We start from the raw sequence: 16,861 nt of genomic DNA, 5'->3' as shown, positions 1-16,861 counted from the left end.
TAGTTTTGCTTAGAAGTTAAAGCTCCTCTTCTAAATAGTTAAATACAGGACATGATATTTTACCAACATATGACAATAACTTTTTAACTTGCTTATTTTAATTCCATCTCAGAGCACAGAATATGAGCTGAAGCTCAAAATTTTAGTTTAAATCATTTTAAAATGTAACTATTACTTTGAAAATGGAAACATAAAGAGAGAGTACCTGACAAATTAATACATCTTCAGCAACAATTACTCTGAGATTTCACGGCCTGTTAAACAAACCAGGAACCTATTCAAGACCAGTTAGCTTTTATAGATGTTATAAAAGGTTATAGGTTTCATTGTTTTAGTATTAAAAAAATCTACAAAGCCCTGAAATTTTGTCTTCCTAAAAGACTCAAATTAACAAAGTAGTTTAAATTCATTAGTTACATAGTTTGAAACAAATTGCTCAAATGCTTAGTTGAATCAGATTCGAAGTTTGAAAGCATTGCATAGGTCTCCCATAGCGGGGGGCTGGGAAGAATGAGAGCAGATATTCAGTGAACAAGAAATTGCAGCTACAGAGTACTATAGAGTGGAATATCAAAGCACATAGAATATTAACAGTAGTAATGAAACCCAAGTCTGGATAAATTAACACAGACTTTATTAGAATAACAATATGCTCAGAGTTAGAGAATCAAGCACACACTTAGACTTTTTCAATAGAAGGAAACAATTCTTCCTGGTTATGATAAAAAGAATTATTTCCAAAAGCCAATATGAATAATATTACTACACTGACTAATAGCACACACAGAATCCTTTTGTTTTGGATGATGTGCTATGTCATCCAGTTGTGTTCAGCTTTTACATCATCTGCTCCTACAGCCCACACTTGCATGCAACGGCCTGACAGGAAATCACATATGCATTGGCAAACTAACGTTATCAGTTCTGTCCTTTAACAAATACCTACCTACTGTATTTTAAAATACAGCAGCAATTTTAAGATGATTTGACATGCCTGAGCATGATTTTTTTCACCTTGGCAAGCAGTGATGCCTTTTAAGGTGATGACTTTTATTTGGTACCTTTTTTTCTAAAACACATTGAGTTTGCCTTTAAATTGAGGATGGTATTCTTTATTTCATTTTAATGGCAAATACAGAGAAAAAAAGTTTATTACACAGCAGAAAGGATTATTTCTCTATAACAAGGTTTGAGAAGCTGCTGGTGCTTCATATGAAAACTGTTATTAAAACTAAATATTGTGCCTGCTCAGCAGCTATATTTCAGACCTCATCATAAGCTTAAATTATCCTTTTCTCATAATTACTGCATGCTTTAGCACACATTTACAAATCACATCCCACACAATGATTAAACCTTAGACTTAAATAAAAATTATAAGAAACAGATTCTTGGTTGATAGTCTATATAGAAAAATATAAAATACTAATCCGATGTGAGTAGCAATAACTGAAAGGTCTACAATCCTTGCATCAAAATAATACAAAATTTAGGTTTATGCATAGGAAAAATCCATTCTAAGCTGCAGGGTGAAGATATTTAACACTCAAAATAGTTGCTTTACTGAAAATATAAACTGCTGGAATTACCTTTAGTTACAACAGTACCTATCTTTCCTCCTCATGCATCCCACCATTCATCCCACCAAGGGGAGAGAATAAAAAAGGGACAAATGCTGAAAACAATTATTTTTGCACAGAACACTTAATAACAGATTTTATCTTCATTTACTAGGAGTGGGGGAGGCCTTCTGCATTGCTTTTCACCATTAAAAAAAAGAGAATAGTACTTTAAAATCAAAATAAGATGTATGATTTTCATGTTTGCATATGTCTTCATCATTAAACAGTGTTTTAAAGAGATGAATTTTGTTATGAACACTGCATATAAATTGCTGTCAAACTCTAGGTGTTCTGTCCTAAAGGAATTAAGGTCTAACAGGAATTAGACCACTGAAATCCCTAACTATTTTTCAGATCTAGAGCTTATATTCCCAAATAATTTCAGTACTTTTGAAAATTTCAAATGCTTTCTGACATAGTGCACTTTAATTTGAGAAAATAAATAAATAAATAAATAGCAACGTAAAGCACATGTGTCCCTTATCCCTTCTCTCTGATAGTGCCTGCTTCTGCTGATGCTGTGTCCAGAAAGTCCCCCTTAAGCCAGTGCAGAAAACACTGAAGAGCCTAGCATGGAGGGAGGGAGAAACATCAACAGTTTTCCATACTTTGCTATCCAGTCCTGTGTCTCATATATTAGAAGTGTATGAAAAAAGACAGTACCCTGTAAACTTTTCAAGCAGGAAGTATGGTCTGAAGCTTAAATACCTCCCTAGAGTACTTTTATTAGTTCCTCTTCCACCTGAAGGATTTCACATTGATCTTTGGTACAGACAGTAGCCTCCAGATTCCTACTGAGCTAACTGAGTAACAGTATTACAGATATTGCAAAAAGAACTAGAGATCAGGAAATGTCTCTTCTTGGAGTATACAAACTCATAATAGACTATCCCGCTCTAAAAAGCTTGAAAGCAGAGAACATAAAATCAGAGAAGGAAAAATTAAGGATCAAGATATAACAATAGAAGATGAGCTAAAAGTAACATTTAAGAAAATAATTGAAAACACCAAAGAAAGGGGACACACACACTCACACACACACACACACAAAAGGTAGTAGTATAGTGCAGGGGAAAAAAGACAGACAACATGGAGAGCAAAAGACTGAAGAATGACATGCATTGGGAGAGGAGTGTTGCTTTAAAATAAGACATGTTCTCTAGTAGTTCCTAGCAAAATTAAATTCTGACTTCCAGTCTTCCCTCTGAAGATGTCTCATCTTGCATTCCTGGGTACCAGAGGAGCACTTGAAGGTTTTGTGAGAACTGAAATGGAGTAATCCTTTGCAAGATCACTCCACTGCAATGTTGTAAAGATCTGCAAACAGGTGATAAGAACCACCAGCTCTTCCAGATGCCATTAGGATAAAGCCAGAAAACACACTCTAAATCAGTCAGAAACTTTTCTTTGTTTTAAAAAATGAAATGTAGGGAAAAGGCTCAATGGAATAAAATTTTACGGAGTTTGGCTAAACCCAAAATCAGACTACCTTGAAACCCAGCATGGAATGGACTGTAAAAATTAATAGGGTATTTTTCAAAAAGTAAAATATTTTTAATAGAAAACATTGGGATTTGCTGAATCAAGACAATGTCTCTTGAAAGGAATCTGAAAAGACTGAAGTAGACATAAGAATTACACTAGATATGAATGAGATACAAGACCTTAAGATGGCCACTTAAATGAATCTTACCTTAGAGATCAAAGCTGAATTTTGTGGTTTTGAACTGTAATTCAGTCAAAAAAAAGAAATAAATTTCTATGTTTCATTTTCATTCTTTTCAGAATGCTTCTTGTATGTCTTCATCCAACCCTTACGAGTTCTGTGTCTTATATTCAGCTTTTTCAGTTTGGACCCTGCCACCAATTAAATTTGAATTGCATGCATTACCTGTTTTTATCTTCATCGATGAAGAATATATTCCCTAAAAATGATACTGGTCTAGATGATCTGAAGCTGATATGACAAATTAGTTCCTTATTTGTGCCATCTGATGAAAGAACAATATCTTGTCCTTCTGGGAACTGTACAGAAAAAGGGTAAATCCTGTCACCATCTTCCAGCTCAAGCTCTGGAAGTTCAACTTGAATTTGTGATTGCCTGTGTGAAAAATAAATAATAATGGTGTTTGTGCTCATAGGATTATAGTAATAAACATGATTCACAGATTGACACATTTATGAAACTGCTTTTCACAGTTCAACACAGAAGGGCAACTTCAGTTTTGAAGTATAATATCAAGTGAAACTCAATAAAGAATTTAAATTCCTTTAGCATTTAGATGCTAGTTTGTACTCTACTTATGTATCTAAACATTTTATACTGACCCGCAGTAGTTCAACATCCAAAAGAAGACAACTTCTACTAACTATGCTACAAAGGGCATCAATATTACTTCCTTACTTTACATTTTCTAAACTTAAAGCTTTCATTAATATTGATTAAATTGCACTATTGCACAACAAGGTAAAGCGAGATTTAAAATAGAAATATTAAGGGGAAATTCATTAAGATACTTAAGATGCTTTCACCACTTATGTAATTTTAGGTTCCAGTTCTGCATTAAGAACAGCAGTCAGTCCAGGCCCATATGGAACCCTTTCAGTTCCAGCCACTGAATTACTGACACTTGCTACAACTCAAACAAGATAAGACAATAATAATTTGAAAGTAAAGTTAATTTAATTAATTTATGGCAAATTAAAGAGTTTTGCTCCAATTCTTCTAGTATTGAAATTATACCTACTTAAGCAGAACAAACTAATATTACTGCTGTTTACTAATTACAAACAGAAAAGTTGTATCTCATGGATCAGAAAAGCATATTTTGATATACATGAACCTAAGAGTACTTAGAAAGAGTAAAATTTGATTTCTATCAAATTGGAATAGGTGTGGTGCTGGGTTATGCTACAAAATATGAAGATTACAAAAAGGCTCTCTTATAAATTTGAATAACAGGACAAAGTGGGTGATCCACAGAAAAATGAATATATAAGGACTACTTATAATATTAAGTAACAGGATTAAAACATTTGTGCTGTTCCTCTTTGGCACTAAAATCTTGCTTAGGAAGAAAAAAAAAAAACAACAGAACAACAGAAAGATTTTATCTGATCACAAGGTGAAAAAAAGAAATAAGATTATGATCCTCGTATTTGGCTAAAGTTAACAAAAAGTCCTGGTAGAACTCCCTTCTTAATTTTTGTTCTCTGCCAAGTAATTTTAAAAGCATCTGACAGAGTGACTACAGCAGAAGATGGTCATTTAATGAAGCAGGAAAGTTTTGAGGACAGAACATGGGCTTTTTGAATACACAGCAACATTAATTACATGAATTTTCTCTTAAATACACAAACTCTTGGCTGAGAAGAAAATTAATACTAGCCTTCACAAACAGAAATTAATGTACTTTTTCAGAAGAGAACAAAACCAATAATTATTCAGGACTTCTAAAATAAATTTATTTTGAGATTTTTTACCTTAAATAATCTTGTGGAATGATGTTGATGTCTGTTTCAGTTTTCACATCCAGAGGAACTGGCATCAGCATTAAAAAGGGAGGATTCACATTTATTTTTGGTGACTTCACAGTGCCAGCCAACATTATTTTGTACTGTGATGGATTATCATTTAGGCATATTGACATTTCAGATGTGTATGTCCCAGGACAAGCTGTTAAAAATGTAAAAAAAAAAAAAAAAATCCACATAATTCTATGACCATAAATACATGCAACTGAAATAGTTATAGTAAGAGGTGGTTTTGTTGGTGTTTGTTTTTTTTTAAAAAAAAAGAGTTGGTATTGCTTTCTTATTCAAAGTGTTGCTTAATATACAGTAAATGTTGTATCAAAATAATTATTTATTAAGAAAGCTTAGAACACTTGCGTGCAGCAAACCAGAAATCTATTTTTTTTAATTCGTTGGAAATTTTTCAAAGTTTGAGTTCTTCATTTACTGTATTAATATTCCCTTATATATAACATCAATGTAACCCTTCACAGAATTTTAAGAATTGCAGTCATATCATAAATTTCACTAATTAACACAGAGAATGCTAATTTTATAAAGGAATCAATGTCAGAAACATCTGACTGCCAAGACAGGAAAAAGTTGGTACCTTTTAAGATGGCAATCACTACATTTTAACAGATGACTATAAAACTATACTGTGGCCAAGTCAGCCTCACACAAGCCACCAGGACAGATTCTACTCTCCCCTGAGAGCATCTCCCATTTCCTTGTGTTCTGCCCCTTCTCACGCCATCTTGCTAACTGCTGCAAGGCAGTTTTCTGTAGGACGGAAAAGCACACTTTCTTTCACTGATACATGGAGCAAGGTGCTTCCTTCCACAACCATTACACTATCAAAATAGTGTTACAAACCATGAAGTGCCATTTACCAAACTTTCAGTCATTCTCACCTGCTGAAGAGCTAGCAAAATAAACAATTTTGAGGGCCAGCTAACAAACACCTCTTGCATTTAGAAACAAATCTGCATGATATGTTGTAAGAAAGACAACACAAAACCTTTAATTTTTCTCATTTTCAAGAAAAACATATTTCCCTTTGATTCCCCTCTGTCATCAGATTAGTATGTATGGAAACATCATCCTCACCTAATATTTAAGAAGGAAGGAGATAGCAAAACAAATAGTTTTCTGTTTTATGTCTGTATGAGTACATCTGTCACTGCAAACAACTTACACATGACAAGCTCTTCTGAGACTAGTTCAGATAATTATTTTCACAGCCTGAGAAAGAGCCGCCATTGTTTACATACACAAAAAAGAAAACCCAGCGCCTTCAAAATATTTTGTCTTTGTCTCTGCCTTCTCATAAAAGCCAATTTCTTCATGGAGATTATAATAGAGGCGCTTCATGGAAGCCTTTTAGCTCACCAGCACGTGGCCTGTGGATCCCTTCATTTCAGATGCGAAAAAAATGAAACTGCCAAAGTGAAAACTGGATGAAAGAGGAACTTGCTGTAGTGTTTGCAGCATCTGGCTAATTTCTTGTTAAATGGAAATCAACTTTAGAAGATAATACTGCTGAGAAGGCTAAGGAGCTTGTGCTTCTAGGTTTTAATATAGCAAGAACACATCTTTTTCTGTCACTTTTATGCAGTAGTTAGTGAGAGAGCATCAGAAAAAGTCATGGAGATGTATGAAAAGCCAAACAGGACATTTTTTATATGTTTGCAAGAAAATACATTCTATACAAGTTATTCCCAAATACAAGCTAGACAGTCTACTGTCCTACAGCTGTGCTCTAACTAAACCATATTTCTAGTACTATAATTTCATACATATGTATGACATACGGTAAAGGAAAGTGAAAGGCCATACCCAATAAAAGTCACAGGGATGGAACGCCATGAAGGAAGGGGACCGCATGTCAACACCAAAGAATAAGCAATTTTCACTAACTCACATTTTTAAATATTCATATTAACCATAGTTAGAAAATTAAACCTTCAAAAGATAGGAAAGAACAGTGTTAAGCTTTCCTCATACAAACTTTTCATCTATACTGTATATAACAATTATAACAAATCCATTAACTACACAATCACATCTGTTTGCCACAGAATCCCTGACTCACTCAGAAGGCAGGACAGTGCTTGTTCTGCATCATTGATCATTCTATTTATGGCTCCACACATTTACTAATATTCTGCATAATTTATTGCTTACATCAGAAACACCAGGATGTTGTGATACTGTCCTCATTTTAAATAGACACAAAGAGAAAAAAAGTGAATGTTTCCATTAAGTTTTGTTCCTTAGTTTGTAATGCCTAGGACCAATGTTTTCAGGATATTTCATGTGAAATAAATTACATTGAAATGGACGAGAATTATGTCCTGAACTAACAGCTGAAGTAACAAATTTATTCTATTAATCATACTTTTCATGTGTCATACATCAAAGCTGTATGACACCTGTCAAAGCTTCTGCTGCTGTTACCATTCTGATATACCACCATTAATTCCTATGGGGCAAACAACAAGCAGTCCAGCAGATATCAAAATCTTCCTTCGGCAGATTTGATGGTATTTAGAAATCTGCGAATCTAAATTTGCCAAGGGCTAAAAAAATCTGTAGAATTACATGAGAAATTTCACCTCTCTCTTTTCTAGGTATATTTATTAGGGAAAATAAGCATTCATTGCCTTACCTTAGAAAAAACTCTGAATAAAGGAACACAACTTCTCAAAGTACATACGTGCATATATTCATTAGCTGCTTCATTTTCAGTCTAATTTGCACTAGAAAGCCCATCCAGTTCAGAGCACCTAACTCCCTAGCATGCTATCCTGGGACTATACTTTATGCAGATTCATTGTTAATAGAAACATAAACAGATTATAACACTGTTGAAGTCAGGTACACACATATGCAAGTTTTCCTCCTGATACCGCTCACACACTTCTGGAGGAGAAATAGTTCAAGTCTTTACACCTTCCACTCTACCTGTTTCACTTGCAATTTAAACTAGCAGAAAAAGCTAGTTTAAACAGCCAGCTCTTTAAGGATGTCCATATTCCTTGTTCTTCTCTAGCAGAGAGAATTTTTGCTTCCCCCCCACCTAGAAATTTTAACTGTATAATAGCATGGGTTTTGATCTTTTGAGAGTGGGAAGACAGTAAAATCACCATCTGCTCTTCTCATTCTCTTAAGTTTGTATTAGATTATTCTTCATTTCCTACTCTCGTCTCCCACATAAACATTTTTAGTTTAGTTGCCTTGGACTTTCTGATAATTCGTGTCTTATTGCATGTATACACCTTCAGCATATATAGACACTTCAGAGTGCTAATGAAGAATTTGCGTACACTGAAATACACACTTTAAAGCAGAAGAGTCACAAGTAGTAAAAACTTAAAAGGTAAGCCCTATGAAAAATGAAGAAAAAAAATCAAAAGTGAACTAATAATTTCTCCACAGAAACTCTTAAAGGGCATAGTTATTTAATATTTTACTGTCGCAGAAAAAAAAAAAAACAAACCCTAGAAGATGGAGATCATGATGGTCATCTCTGCCTATTAAATAATCGTCACATCTTCCAGGGGCACTCAACTCCTATTAACTCACTGGTGCCTTTGAGAGTAGTTTTCCACACAGGATTCCAGAGCACAGATTTATTGTAACTTACTATGCTGCAGATAAAATTTTTCATACCACAATAAGATATAATGACATTTTTCATATACTATGAATACATTCTACTATAGTACAGCAGCAGAGGATCATATATTAATATACCTCCAGTTCTTGAGAATTGCTATTAAATTTAGTATACTTTTCCTAACAGGTAGTAACGTATTAGCACACATCATATAAACTCTAGCATTTAACCTAACTCTGTAGCTTACTATAGCATTTTGCACTCATTATTATAAATATTGTGGCATATTTAAACAAATTAACACACATTCAAAGTTCATTTTAAGGTTTATTCACCCTCACATACTACAGCTTTACAGTACAAACCTATGAAGGTGATTAGCATGCCATATTCGTTAACTAGGTCTCCTGTGAGGGTTTTGATGTATCTAATGTTCTCTTACAAGCAAGAGTAATTATAGTCAGTGAATGTACAGCACAAGTAGGCTATAAACCATGGGAAAATACTTAGAACATCAAATTAAGGGCAATTGATTTTTACAGTTATTTAAGATTTTCTGTAAATAAGAGATATGGGAACACAGCAAAAAAAACTAATAACTTCAAATAACAATTATTTATCAGTCATATTTATGTATATACACATCTGCATTTACACATACAATTCATTCAGTAATTCAAAATATTGGCTTTTATTGTATCTGTTTTCTGCTTCAGTCATTGCAACACATAGGCAATGTTAACACATTCTCATGACATAAACACCTAAATAGAACAACCATCATATGGATGATCACGTCATCTATTCATTATCACATAATCCCTCCCAAGTCGCCACACAAAATAGTATTAGATTTTAAAAAAAAAAGATTTCCTCTGTCTTAAATGCCAGAGTAGTACTCAGAAGAAGGAGATAATGAGACCTTGTGCTCATCTGGGCACTAAAAATTACCAGATATCTGAAAATACAGATTTATTATTTTTATCTTACAATTCTAATATTGCCTGGAGTAATTTTCTTTTCCAAGCTATACACATTAATCTAATCAATGCAAAATGCAGCTATTCCATCTCTTATTAGAAGAATATGTTTCTCAAATTCAAAGCAGACAAAAATGTTTATATGTGTTCTTTACAGGTGATTATTTTACTATGATCCACAGTTATTCTAACTATAGGCACACTCTGCAAAAATATCTATTAGAATACCTTCTCAAAGTTACAATCTTATTTCGTAGGGATTTACTACCTGAAACACTGCAGAAAAAAAAAAATGATACCCTATTGAAAGAAAAGTAGAAATTTACAAAAGGAGAAAAAAAACATTTAAAAGAAATGAAGTCACAGTAAATTTTGTATTTTTTTAATCACATCTCAAGGAACAACAGAAGATTATAACAGTTTGTTTTTCAGTTTCTAACCTTCTATATTTCCAGTCCTCCTTCCTCTACATTCTTATTCCAAATACCTGGGGTCTTCATATGTTTCTGTTCCTTGACTTCTTTAACCTATTTTTGCTCTGAGTTAGATCTGAACAGTTTATTAAAATTCAAAAGTTTACCCAAAGCCTTTTTTTCTGTCTAGACACACTCTCCAGTGTGTAACTCATCCTGCTTCCACTATGTAAGTCCTGATTTTTATATTCTAACATTTTTTCACACCCCAGGACTATGTTTTAATTCAATTCAATTCTTTGAATTCATTCAGTTCTTTGGATTCTTTGCATTTTTTTTATTTCACATTGCTCCCAAAACAAATTATTTAACAAAAATTGAATCTCTGCAAATTTTATTCTGATAACCAACCTAAGTCATTGTTAAAACCTGATTATCATCTTTCTGCATGCTCCTAAGTTTTGTTAGAAACCTATTATATTTTTTTTATTTAGGGTCTGGTTGCCTGAGCAGACTACTCAGAAAATACCACAGCTAAGTTATTTCGTATCTGATTGAGGCAGGAAAATTCCATTCTTATCTAAATTATGGCTACTTAGAAAAAAAAGGTTCACACATGTTCCAAATACTCTTTGAAAACTTTAGTATCTAAGTCAGTCAACCTAAATGCACATGAAGGAGCAGTATTGAAAACTATTCAGCTATCCCAGCCTTTGATGCTTTATACTTGCAAAACCTGATGCTTTATCCATGCAAACCAGACTTTTCATATAATGCTATCAAGTGATTCCATGCTTTGTGTTAGGTCTGCAGCTGTCCTATTTTCTCAAAACCACAACAAACCTTTATTTGGGCATTTTAGTTCATTATTTAGTCATGTTAACTAGACGTTAATCAGAATAAGTACTAGTTATGATTCATCATAAAAAGTCATTTAAACAAATAAAATGGCATGTTGGCCAACCTATCCGTGGAAGAATTCAGGAAATTACTTACAGGGGCAGAAGAATACAGTAATACTGATTTTTTGTCCTGGATCAAGGATTCCAGTCTGCAGACTAAATTTAAAAATATCATCTTCTGTATTTTTGCCTGCATCATCAAAATTCAATTTCCATGTCAACTGTTGCCTTGAGATATTCTTCAGTTCAAGCTTCTATAAATATTTCCAGAAAAAGGAGGACATCATGAAAGAGGGAAAGCAACAAACACCACAATACCTTTCACATTGCCCTATCCTAAGCATTCTTTTTTGCAACCAGATCAGATGAAAGCAAGTAAGGTGATGAGTATGCTTATCAGCACAGACTAGATGCTCTCCAGTCACTCACCACATTCACAAAGAGCAATACTTTCTTTCCAGAATGGAAAAATCTCATTTATGCAAGGTATATAGATCAAAGTGTCGCAGAGGGAGTGCTTAGCCAAACAGAAATGAAGAGATTTTCCTGATACAAATGAAGCACAGCAAGCACTAAACACATGGCACATGACATCTAGACTTACAGGTGGATATGATGAAAAAGCAAGAAGTTGAGAGTAGGTTTTCAAATGCTATTCTTTCAGTTCAATAAGATGAAGGTGGAAACAAAAAAAGAAAATCCGTTCCTTTATCTCAGAGTTACTTTTTCAACTCCTAACACATCCATAAAAGTCCTTGACTTTGTACTGTCATTGTTTTCTGAAGACACTTGAAAAAGAGTTTCAAGTGTTTTCATCATTGCCAAAAATAATTTTTATAATTGTTTTTATTTCAAAACAAAGCCTTTGGGAATTGGAAACAATAGGTTATGTTGTGATATGTTTTGCATTCATACAGTCAAACTATCTGTATTCCAAAACAGAATAGCTGTGGCCAAATATCCTATTTAGTGCCTCTTTCCCACTAAGACCGAAATCATGGCCAGGACTTTTTTGAGAGAGTGTCAGTTGGCACGGATCAGTACCATGCAACATATTAAGACAGCAATTTAACTGTATGGACCATCATGACACATTGCTTGCATTCTTGCACTGTTGCTATCTAGTTTACTAGTATAAGCAGAGGCAGAAAATCTTTGGAAGTCAGCTATTTCTTGCACAATTCATGGTCAGTTTCTCATGGTGCCCACACTTTCTCATATATAAGAAAGTCAGGACAAGTATGGTTTTGAGTTTTGGAAAAATTTCTAGTGATCAAAAGAGAAATATAAAATGAAAAACTAAAAAAAAAAAATACAATGGTAAAACTTTTAAATATTTAAGCCATATATTTAGAACATGATTGAATTTTGAGTTCTAAATCTGTATGCTTTTCCTAATCACTTTTGAGTAACTAAAAATTATAGCCAAGTATAACAATACTTGTGATTACATACCTGAGAATTCAGTGTTTCATCAGCAATATTGAAATTTATGCCACTTGAATGTTGTGTAAATCTAAGTTCCATTGAGGAAAACTCCAATGGTGATTTAAGTACTGTTGGAAAAAATAATTATATAGCATTATTTTGACAAACATTTCCTCCAAGTCCTTTCATAAAATCACTGTTTCTGCACACGTTTAGCAGAAATGTTTCTCCCTTTGTTTTAAAGCTGTATTTTCTGACTGTTGTTCCCATACTGTATACATAATTACTGTAATTTAACTTTGTCTTCTTATGACCCTTTAGTCACATTAAAATTATTTAAATTTTGTATCTACCAGACTTATTACATCTCTCCTTCATAGAAAGATGCTATAAACAGAGAGCCATATAATCTTCCTATTGCAGATGAACGCATTTACATTTGTGATGGTAATAATCAGTAAAGATTTGAATGATTTTATGAAATACAGCATTTATTTTTATTTCATATAGCTGGAACAAAGCAACAGTCACAAAGGATGAAGTTTAAAGTGAGGATTTAGAAAAACATAGGCATACGTTCCCACAGTCCCATTTTGCTTCTTCATTAGATTAAACACTTTAAATGACCCTAGCAAACAGACAGTACCCTTTTACTAAAATCTGTAAGTTTGTTTCACATTCAGTGAAGAAGTGTGCTGATCAATGCTTTTCTTCCTCTAAAAACCCCCAAAGATTTCCTAATCACATATCTCACATTATGTAAACAAAAATACTATCTGTATTTCTCTAAAGCACAGACATATAAACTCTATAAACTAATATTCTTCCAAAGTAGGAATATAATCTGCTGGAATGATTCCACCAGTATGCAACTATGTCACTCATTAAGTCCTCACGTCTCATAGAAACTGCCTGTACAAAGAAAACACAGCATGACTGAAAGACTAATAGAGAAAGGAAAGGAAATTATCTACCCTATGAAAAAAAAAAAAAAGTGAGATTTATTATTATTAAAAAAAAGTCAGCTCACATGAGGTCATTACATTGATAATATGCCCTTTTCCTTTGTGTCTGGCTGAGGTAGGGCTTGTGTCTTTTCCATTTGATTTTTCTGTTTTGTTTTTTTCTCTTTCAGTGCTTTTTTAAAGACTGATAAACAGTCTCCAAGGGAAAAGTCTTACAAGTGTTTAAGTAAGAGACCTGCTTTCCTTCCCAGGTGCTGAAACAGTCTACAAACTTTGTTTAAAAAATAAATAAATAAATAAAAATAAAAAGATCCATGGTGGATTGCAAACATATTGACTACACTGAAGTTAAAAGACTAGGTTGACTACTCTGAGATTATTGTGATTCTTTTCTCAGGGTGAAGAATCCTGAGTACAAACATTGGATATTTCCAACTCTAACCATTCTATGATTCTATGTTATAAGCTATTGATTTAAGTACCAACTGCACTATCCTGTATGGTCTAAATCCCAGTCAACCACAAAAATTGTTACAGGGGAAAAAAAATATATATATAAAAGGGGAAAACAAATGTGGCATAAGGCACACAGTAGTGAGAATGAGGCATATTTGTCAAATAAAACTTTGAACTCGCAAGATGCATCTTACTCACTTTTAGTTTTTAAAGTGATAATCTGAAATGATAAATCAATAACAGACATAATTTTTAAGTTGTCAGAATGTAATAAAATTATCAAGTTCTTTTTTAACAGTAAAAATAATTTGGCTAGTTGCCTGTATCTGAAATGATTGTGTGAAATACTGAGTGGTCAAGACACTTATTTAGACTTCTCTCCCTCCTCCTAGCCCATCAACACTCCCAGTAAGAATGCAATTCCAATACTCAAATGTAAGTAAAAGCCACATATTAATTTTTCATCTATTTCTTAGAATTGAAAGTATTATATATTCACTTTAAGCCTGTGGCTACTTGTTGTTGGCCTATACTGGTTCTTTGAAGAAATTTTATGTGGCAGAAGTACAAATTTGTGATAAATTTAGATAAGACTGTCATTCATTAGTGAGACTTATGGATTGTATCGATTCATTATTCCACAAAAAAAGGAAAACGGAAATAAACATTTTATTTTTTCTTTAAGTTACATAAAATTACTTCTGCACTAAAAATTTGTCACTTCAATTAATGACTTTTTACTGAGACATGCTTTCTAATAATCTTATATACATATGTACATTAATCTTTATTCTATGTATTCTTAAACTAAATATATTTAGAAATATTTTATATGAATTTACTTCCATCACAGAATCCAAGGAAGGTCTCTCAGACTCCTTTGATATCTTAAAAGAACTCAAAGGTAAGACTTAAGTTAAAGTCCTACAGAGAAAAAAAAAAAAAAGAGAAAAAACAAACATAGACAAAACCTAATAAATTTGAGTTACTTTTACCCCACATTATCTATTTACTGACCAAGTCTCCTTCAGTGCTTCCAAGATGTTTAAATATTACATAAACATGATTTCAGGAAGACACTCAGCACTTAAGTCTCATCTCAAATAAACAGTGACCATATATTAAACACTGAGATGAGGAAAGTTGACAGATTCAAGTATTCACAATGTGTAGGTCTATAAGACTATAAGCATCAGAGAGGACACTAAAGAGAACCACAAGTTATTTTTAAGAAAAGCAGAGAAGAATCATTAAAGATATCCAATTCTTGCTGCAGGCAAATGACCTCTAACTTTGGCCATTAACAAACTCTGACAGGCCAGAAGAGTGCTGTTCTACACATAACAGCAAACAGAAGCAAATGGACTAAATTACTCCCAGTTCTCTCAGATGAGATCAGGGCCAGTCAGAGCTCCTAGTTTTGACAGAGTAAGACTAGAAAAAAAGAATATGAATGACATACTACTTCTTTACACTTTTCAAACGAACTACTGTAAATACTGGAGTCTGCATGATAAGGTCTAGAAACACTTATGAATTAGTAGAAACAAAAGTGAGTTTTGCTAAACTGACTTTTATATAAGGCAAATGGGTATATAAAAATATCATACTTTCTCAGCACATCATAATTATGCATAGAAAGTTTGGCTTTATACATATTTAAAAATACAAAATAAATTTGAAAATTCTGCAAGTTTCCAAGAATTTTACAAATTATACAATTATCAATCAAGTTTCAGTTAAGAAGTAACTCTCTGCAATTAGAATGCAAGCAAAAACAACATTACAAACATCAATATCCACCACCTGCTTAAGTCCCTAGTTTACCTACCCACTGCTTTAACACTACAGAGCGGAACAGCCACAGTCACTGCCTGGGGCGGAGAAACAGCGATGCGCTTTGCAGACCCAACAGAAGTTGCAGATACAGGGTTTGGCTGTGCCAATGAGAAGTCAGCCTGAGGAACAGTCACTGGAAGCAGGAAGTCATATGCTGCCACCTAAAGGACAAAAATATCATTGTAGTCACTGTTCTGGAACCATCTGAGTGGTATTACTATTTCAGAAAAAAATATTGAAATTGACTTAGGACACGATCATGATATTGATGGGATGATTGTTATTAGCAATGATATTAGTAGGATGGTTGTTCATTAGCACTCAGTATCAGCCCTTTAAGTAAGTAGTGGCCAGCCATTTTCTTCCCCATTGAGGAAAACACTGTATGCCCAAAAGTATCAGGGTTATCAGCACAGCTACCGACAAGGCTTCTGGTAACTCACTGTGTTGTGCTCCTCTCCAACCACTTTTCTGAGTGAAAAAAAGATTGGAGCAGTGGCCCAAGTGCCTAAGCACGAGCAAAGAGGGCGAGAACAAAACTATGTAAGTTAAGAAAGCCTTTCTCAAATGTTGGAGAGCAAAGGTTAGCTGTTACAGTATACCCAGCATAAACAAAACAGACTCTGAGATCAAGGTGGACTACAAATTAAAATTGAGAAACGTCGGGGGGGGGGGGGGGGGACAACAACAACAAAAAAAACCCTCTATAATTGAAAATAAAAAACCTTTATAATTGAAGGCCACTGAATTCCCGGAGTCCAAATTCCAGTGATTTTGATCCTAGTTTTATCTCTGCCATCACATCCCCAACTAAATGGGGTTTAGAATTTAAAAGATAGCATTTTTTCTAAAAAATCCTCTTTTAGAGGATCCTCTTTAGACTGTGCACTTCAGAGGTCAATTTTTTTCCACAGTGCACTTTCAAGGAGGCATTTCTTGCCTCTCATTCTGTCTTGATCAACTCACTAGAGAAGTATGTTCTGCAGACAAAAACATATGGATAAATCTGGCCTACAAAATCTGCATGCTGCTTAAATTTGCAGTAAAACCAGCTATATAAAGAAGTTATGAATCATTTAAAAGCTTTCAAAAACTGCAGAAAATAGTGTATCATGCTTCAC

General features: G+C 33.6%; 1 protein-coding gene across 1 annotated transcript in view; it reads right to left on the bottom strand.

Moving 5' to 3' along the window:
* The window catches only part of CFAP47 (cilia and flagella associated protein 47), a 315,224-nt gene that overhangs the window by 258,851 nt on the left and 39,512 nt on the right, over nucleotides 1-16,861 (bottom strand). The window contains exons 22-26 of the mRNA XM_086766611.1: nucleotides 15,733-15,901; nucleotides 12,508-12,608; nucleotides 11,147-11,306; nucleotides 5,106-5,298; nucleotides 3,514-3,723 (exon numbers count right to left, since the gene is read on the bottom strand). Of these exons, the coding sequence (XP_086622737.1) occupies nucleotides 3,514-3,723; nucleotides 5,106-5,298; nucleotides 11,147-11,306; nucleotides 12,508-12,608; nucleotides 15,733-15,901 (833 nt within the window). The remainder of the gene's footprint in view (nucleotides 1-3,513; nucleotides 3,724-5,105; nucleotides 5,299-11,146; nucleotides 11,307-12,507; nucleotides 12,609-15,732; nucleotides 15,902-16,861) is intronic.

The sequence above is a fragment of the Chlamydotis macqueenii genome, chromosome 1 (genome assembly GCF_036417535.1).
Source record: "Chlamydotis macqueenii isolate bChlMac1 chromosome 1, bChlMac1.mat, whole genome shotgun sequence".
NCBI classification, from domain to species: domain Eukaryota; kingdom Metazoa; phylum Chordata; class Aves; order Otidiformes; family Otididae; genus Chlamydotis; species Chlamydotis macqueenii.
Note: the sequence above shows the minus strand (reverse complement) of the source record. Positions and strands in the feature narration are given on the sequence as shown.